This window comes from Alligator mississippiensis, chromosome 4, assembly GCF_030867095.1.
Source record: "Alligator mississippiensis isolate rAllMis1 chromosome 4, rAllMis1, whole genome shotgun sequence".
NCBI lineage: Eukaryota > Metazoa > Chordata > Crocodylia > Alligatoridae > Alligator > Alligator mississippiensis.
The window spans coordinates 44980507-44987901 of NC_081827.1; the positions used below are offsets into that span (position 1 = coordinate 44980507).

Here is a 7395-nt window from a genome sequence, read left to right on the forward strand (position 1 = left end):
GCCTCTCGGACGCAGTCACATGCTCCGGCCCCAGAAGAGCCCCGGTGAAGGTGGGCCGGGTTCCGCACGTCTGGACGCACCGGCCCTGGGTCCCGTCCCTCAGCGCGGATCAGGCACGGGCCTGGATCGCAGCGTCTCTGTCAGGCTCCGGGGGCTGCGGGGCTGGCGGGGCCGCCGCAGGAAGCAGCAGGTAAGAGGAGGTCCCGGCGCTGGGAACCTGATCGGCCCCTCCAAGGTGGCAATTAACGACTTAGCCGCGACCCATCTGCCGCGGGCCCCGCTCCAGCTGGGGAAGCCACCGACCCGGCCTTTGTGTGCGCCCAGGTGGGGCCGGGCCGGGAGCGGGGCCGGCGGGGCAAGGGCAGCCCACGGGCCGGGCCGGGGAGGGGAGCTCCGGCTCGGCCAGGCTGTGCTCGGGGCAACGCCGAGGGCGACTAGGGCACTAGGGGGAGAGACCGGGGAGCGGGCGGCAGGACCTGGCTCGGCAGGGCAGGAAGATCCTTCCTTCCCCGCTGGCCCGGCCCGGAGTCCCTACGTGCGCCCTGGGCCTCTCCGAGCCGCGGCCGGGCCCGGGGCAGCCCCCCGCCGCACGCAGCGCTGCCTGCCGGGCACTCGCGTGGCTCCGCGCCCCGCACTGCCCGCGCGTCTCGGGCTGTCTGGAGGCCTGCGAGGTCCCCGGCCCCGCGCGGCACAGAGAGGCGGATGGGCGGGCATGAGCGCTCGGCCATGTGGGACAGGGCCCGCGCCCCCCGGCCCGGCAAACACCCGAGGGCAGGGGCCGCCTCTGCCGCTCGGCGCGGTCTTGTCCGCGGGCTGCCTCGGGGGCTGGAGGTGCGCGCTGCGTAGCTGCTGCGCGACCACTCTCTCCTGTTGTACGCGCACCTGTGTGCATATGTGCGCCTAATGTCTGCCAGGTGTGTGCGGGCAGCTGTGTGTGCGCGCGTATATATGTTCGTGTATATACGTGTGTAGATTATATATATGTGTGTGTGTGTGTAATGTGTGCGTAGGTGTGTACATATATATATATAAATGCGTGTATATATGTGTATAAGGTGTGTATACTATGTGTGTCTGTGTATGTAATGCGTGTATGTGTGTCTGCATATGTATGTAATGTGTGTGTATATGTGCTTGTGTATATGCAGGTGTGTGTGTATATATATATATATATATATATATAATGCGTGTATATATGTGTGTGTACTATGCGTGTCTGTGTATGTAATGTGTGTTTGTGTGTATATGTACACAGACACATGCATACTCATATATATAAATAAATGCGTATGTCGTTATAGTGAAGCATTTGATAGATATATACATAGATTTAGATGTATGTACATGAAAGTATCGTGTGGGCGTGCGTTTCCCTTGGCACACAGCAGGGTACGTGCACACCTTGCACAGGTACAGCTCTAATATCACGCCCAGCAAGGACACGGCGCCCGCGGGAGGACTGACACACGGCAGCCCGTGCCTGGAGCTCTCCCGGCTCCCCTCGGCCAAGCTGCCGGGCCGGGGCTGTCGGGGCCCCCATGGCAGCAGCGGGACGGCGTGTCCCGGGCGCAGGGCAGCGGCAGGCAGCACAGGCCGCGCGCTCCGAGCCGCGGCTGGGAAGTGGCGCGGAAACAACCCCCTTCCCCCCAGCTGCTCCTCCCGCGGCCGCTGGCCCGGAGCCGGCCCCAGCTCCGATTCAGCGCCAGCGCAACGATTTCAGATGATGTCACTTAAAGCCAAACAAGCGCATTGATCGCGGCGCCGCGTGGCCCCGCAGGCCGGCAGCGCCCGGCGCCCCGCGCCCCGCGCCGGCGGAGGGAGGGAGGTAGCGGGCCGGAGGCGCCTCCTCCCGGGGCGGGAGCCAATGAGAAGTAGCCGCCGGGCGCCAGGGGGGAGAAAACTTTCCCGGTGCCTGCTGGAAGCGAACTGAGCAATTATCTAGTTTACCTTCTGCGCTCGGAAGTTAACGATTGGCGGGGCCGCGGCTGCGCTATTGACACAACACGTCCTATTGATAGAAATAAGTAGCGATTGTCCCCGAGTCACTGGAGCGCCGGAGCAAGCCGCGATGGGCTGGCACGAGGCCCCTGGGCCGGGGAGGCTGGTTCCGCCGGCGGCGGCTCCGGTGACGGCGGCGGCGAGGATGCTGCTCTCCCTCCTCGCAGATCAGTGACAGGAGAAGGGGGAGGGGGGGGGGGAAGAGGCGTCTACCAAAGCGGCGCAGCCCGGCGAGCAAATGCGATCCAGCCATGGACAATAGTGGCCAGCACACGGCGACCAAACTCCTAGCGCCTGCTCCAGCCAGAGACAGCCTGTCCGCCCGGAGCAACATGATCAGCACTTCCAAGCCGCTCGCCTTCTCCATCGAGCGCATCATGGCCAGGACCCCGGAGCCCAAGGCCATCCCCGTGCCCCACTTCCTCCAGGGCTCCGGGCCCAAGGGGGACCCCAAGCACGCGCTGCACCTCAACTCCTCCATCCCCTGCATGATCCCCTTCGTGCCGGTAGCCTACGACCCGCTGGCCAAGGCGGCGGGCGGCGGGCCGGAGCCGAGGAAGGCGCACTTGGACTCCTCTTCCCCGGCCTCCTTCAGCTGCGGCGAGCTCTTGAACTGCGCCCTGAGCCTGAAGGGCGACTTCTCCCGCGAGGCGCTGCCCCTGCAGCAGTACAAGCTGGTCCGGCCCCGCGTGGTCAACCACTCCTCCTTCCACGCCATGGGCGCCCTCTGCTACTTCAACCGCGGCGACGGGCCGTGCCACCCCTCCTCCGGCGTCAACATCCACCCCGTGGCCTCCTACTTCCTCAGCTCGCCCCTGCAGCCGCCGCCCAAGGCGTACCTGGCCGAGCGCAACAAGCTGGTGCTGCCGGGCGCGGACAAGTACCCCGCAGGGGTCGCCTTCAAGGACCTCTCGCAGGCGCAGCTGCAGCACTACATGAAGGAAAGCGCCCAGATCCTCTCGGAAAAGATCTCCTTCAAGGGCTCGGAGTTCGGGCGCAGCTCGCCCAGCAGCAAGCCCAAAGTCTTCACGTGCGAGGTCTGCGGCAAGGCAAGTACCGCGCTGCCCCGGGCTGGCCCGGCCCCGCTGCCCCCCGGCGCCGGGCCCGCCCGCGCTTAACTTCCCTTCTCTCTGCTTTCCCTCCCAAGGTGTTCAACGCACATTACAACTTAACCCGCCACATGCCGGTGCACACGGGGGCCCGGCCCTTTGTCTGCAAAGTTTGCGGCAAGGGCTTCCGCCAGGCCAGCACGCTCTGCCGGCACAAGATCATACACACGCAGGTGAATACCCCTCCCGCTGCCGGCTGGGTTGCGGGGGGCACTCGGGCGAGGCTGGGAGGGGATTGCGTTGGGGTTCGGGCTTTTTTTTTTTTTTTTTTAAGGAAAAACCTAAAGGCCCCGGGTAGGGCTGTGGGAAGCCGCCGGCTGCACGTGTGGCAGGACAGGGCGCTTTGCAGACGCCTTCGGGCGGGAGGTGTTTATCCCCCCCCGACGAACAGGAGTCCTCCCAAAGCCCCGCACTCGCTGCCTCTTGTTTCCCCGTAGGAAAAACCTCACAAGTGCAACCAGTGCGGCAAAGCCTTCAACCGCAGCTCCACTTTAAACACGCACACGCGAATACACGCCGGCTACAAGCCTTTCGTCTGCGAGTTCTGCGGCAAGGGCTTTCATCAGAAAGGTACCGGGCACGCTCTAGGCCGCGGAAACCGGCGCGGGGATATTTTGTTTTTCTATTATCATTATCATGTATTATGATTTCACTTTTTAACCTCCGTGGCTGACTCTGCACCGCTAGATCAAATGCCTGGGTCCCACCATCCGCCGTTTGCGGGGCGGAGATGCAGCAGAGCCCGCTGCCCTGGCAGCTGCTGCCCGGGTTTGTTTCCCAAGAGCCGGCCGCAGGTTTCAGCACATTTCGAGCCTCCCCGGGCCCGTCGGCCGCTCGGCGCGGGGCTCTCGGGGTGATCCTAATCGTTCATTTCGATCCCGGTGCCGGTGCGGAGGTTATTTGGAAAGACCCGCTTTCTTTCGTTGAGAGGTTGCTTGAGGTCGCCAAGCGCGGGTCGTGCCAGGACCGGCGGGACAGGGCGTGCATTGATCCGGGGCACAGAGAAGAGCGCTGTCCCAAGGCTGCCTGGCCGCCGTGCCCGGGCTGGGAGGGGATCGGGGAGGGCACGCAGTGCGCAGTTTTCAGCCCCGTGTTCCTTTGCCCTACTTGTGTGTCCGCAGGCAATTACAAGAACCACAAGCTGACCCACAGCGGGGAGAAGCAGTTCAAGTGCAATATCTGCAACAAGGCTTTCCACCAGGTGTACAACCTGACCTTCCACATGCACACCCACAACGACAAGAAGCCCTTCACGTGCCCCACCTGCGGCAAGGGCTTCTGCAGGAACTTTGATCTCAAGAAGCACGTCCGCAAGCTGCACGACAGCGCCCTGGGACTGCCCAGAGCCCCCGCCGAGCTGGGGCCCGACCAGCCGCCCGCAGCCCTGCAGCCGCCGGGCTCCCTGCTGCAGCCGCCGCTCCACCAGCCCCAGCCGTGAGGGCAGCACGGCCCGGAGCTCCTCCGCCTCTTTGCATGCACCTGTTAAGCGGTTTTGTGTATTATGCTCTATATCGCCACTAACATTTACGGGGCTGATCGTTTCCTTCTCTTTGTTTTGTTTTGGGTTTTTTTCCCCCCCTCCTATTTTTTTTTTTTTTTTTTTAAAGACTCGATTCCCCCCCGCTCCTCCCCTCCCCTTTGACATCTCAGGTTTGGAGATGGTTTTAAAAGCAAAAAGCCAAGCCAATTTCTGCTGTATTTATTGGGATCTGTATTATCCGAGCCGGGAATGCTGCACCACTTTAATTATTTCGATGTGTATATATTTCCATTGTGTTGATTCACATGCCTGCTGGTTGTCCCTTCTTGATTTCCTCCCCCGTTCTTCCCCCTCTTGAATATCGTATCTCTATGGACAGAGCTGGTTCACTATGTACGGAGTTGAGTCTTGCACGTGAAACATTGAATGCGTTGACCTGGTGGAAAAAAAATAAATACTCGGAACACGATGATTGAATCATCGAGGGCGCGCCAGCTCCTGAAATCATTGGGCTCCCCGAGCGCTGCTCCTGGTAGAAAGCTGCGGTTCCCGACATGCAGGGGTGCCGGGGTGTCGCCAGCCGCGGAGGGAAGATGGATGCGGACCAGAGCGGTGGTTGGGTGCCAGGTCCTTGAAATGCACCGCGCGTTAATCAGCAGCAGCTCCGCTGTGAGCCTCGGCTCGGGGGTTGCTAACTGCAAACCTCTCAAGCTTTCTTGCCAAAACACTGCAACAACTGCTAAAGACTTTAATTAAGAGGGGTAATTAGTTCGGCTTTATCAAAGCCCGCTTGTTATACTATTAGCTGCTCGCGGGAAGCTGCCAACCGGCCTTGAAAACCGAGCACGCTCCTCGCTCTCCGCTGGCCGCGCTGCGCGGGGAATTGCTTGCTTGGAAAATCTCCCTCCTGCTGCCAAATGCAATGCCAAGAATTTAAAAAAACAAAACGAAACCAAAACCCCCCCAAACAAAACAAAAAAAAAAAAGGCGCGGGGCCGGGCCCGGCTTTGAGGACTGAGGGAGCTGCGTGGCTCCGCAGTGCCGCGCGGGTGGGCACCGCTCCGGGGCTGCCCCCCCCGCCCGGGCCAGTGGGTCCCGACGGGTCGCAAAGGGCCGGGGCCGGGCGCGGAGGCCCCGGGGAGGAGGGGGCAGGCCTGGGCCCGGCCCTTGCGCAGCGCCTGATGCAGCCAGCGGCTCGGAGGCGGCGGGCAAGGAGGGACCGCACCGAGCCGGGGCGGGCGGCGCAGCGGGCCACTCTTCCGCGAGACTTGTGGGGGCCCCGCTTCGGCCGCCTGCAGCTGCGCCCCGCGCCGCGTCCCGCCCGTCGCCGCCGCCGCCGCCTTCAGCCTGCGTGAGGGAGGAGCGGGGTCACCTCGCTCGCCCTGTGCCCCCGGGCTGCGGCCTGCTCGCCCCGCGCAGCTCCTCGCCTCCAGGGACAAAGCGAGCTGCTGTGCAGCCAGAGCTGCCTGGCTGCTGACAGGCATTTCGAGGAGAGGAGCCCGAGGCTTGCGGCAGCGCAGAGGGAGCGGGAGCAGCGCCCTTGAGTGCATGGGGCATGAAGCAGAGAGGTCAGCGCCAGATAGCAACCTTCAGCGGCGCATTGGTTTGCCCTCACAGCCCTGGGGCATCTTTCCAAACTTTCCCTCCCCTCTAGATTCAAGAGGAACGAGGCCTAACGGGTGCCTTGTATGTTTTACCATCTGGCATAGTTGTTCACCTGTTCTAGGGAGGCGAGGCCCTGGGAAAGGAGACTTATAGTGAGCACTGGAGGGGAAAGACCTGTGTCACAGCTGGCAGGGTTACCAGACTGACCTTCAGGGGCTTTCACCTCTAGCTTTCCAAGTCTTTCTCTTAAAAGTCTGCATTAGGGACTGGGCAAACAGGAAGGAAGCTAAAACCAGGGAGCACTTCCCCATGACTTCTGAGGCAGCAGCAGTGTGTTATGTCTGGAATCGTAGGGGCAGCAGGGACCTCATCCAGTCCAGGCATGCCACAGATTAGCTCTGCATCCTCCGTAAGTGCCACTCGGATCATCTACTCCTCCTGGATCTGCTGCTCTTCTGCTTGTGCCTCTCCTGGAACTTGTGGCAGGCTGGCCACCCCAATCTAGTCCAAGCCACAGATGCCACAAACGCCTAGTACATTTTTAGTCATTTTGGTCTCAAACCTGGCATTTTCAGGGCAGATGCAGGTTTTGTTTGTGTAACAAATAGTGAATGAGTGAAGAACAGTAATTAAATGCTGTGTGGCAACATAAAGTCCAAAAGGAGTTTCTAATTCCTGGTGCTGCCAGAATGCAGTTTAATACCAACTCCCACACAAACCCTAAACCACCCCCTGTGCACAACCTCAAAATACTGCAAACCCTTTAATTTAGAAAAAACAAAACTGTGGGGAAATTGGACATATTGCAAGCAACTAGAGATTGGAAATATTGAAATTGTGTTTAGCCATGATCCCTGTTAAGCAATCGCCTCTCATAACATTTCCAAGCCCAAACAGGATTGCTTTGAGAGAAACCTGGGTTTCATTAGGGACAAATTGCTACTTACAAATGTGAGTGTAGACATACTTCTCACTGGTCAAATGATTAATTCCTGCCCACTTGATGCTATCTAGGCAGTCCATCAGACTGGTATTGAAGCCCTTCCTAGACTGCACCAGATCAAAATGGAAGTCTGACTGAGTTTATTGTTTCTCCATTGTGTCTGGTAGGATGTGATACCAATAACCTTGTAAAATGTCCTTTCACTGGCCTGCAGTAGACCCTTGGACACCTTGTGCTCACACAGCCAGTGCTTCCCTGAG

General features: G+C 60.3%; 1 protein-coding gene across 1 annotated transcript; it reads left to right on the top strand.

Annotated features, from left to right (window-relative positions):
• The first annotated feature begins 1785 nt into the window (after nt 1–1785).
• On the top strand, nt 1786–5056 carry FEZF1 (FEZ family zinc finger 1). Its single transcript, XM_006273049.2, has 4 exons — nt 1786–3047; nt 3146–3280; nt 3545–3677; nt 4229–5056. Exons 1-4 carry the CDS (start codon nt 2250–2252, stop codon nt 4543–4545), a joined length of 1383 nt encoding a protein of 460 aa, XP_006273111.1. The 5' UTR covers nt 1786–2249; the 3' UTR covers nt 4546–5056.
• The last annotated feature ends 2339 nt before the right edge of the window (nt 5057–7395 follow it).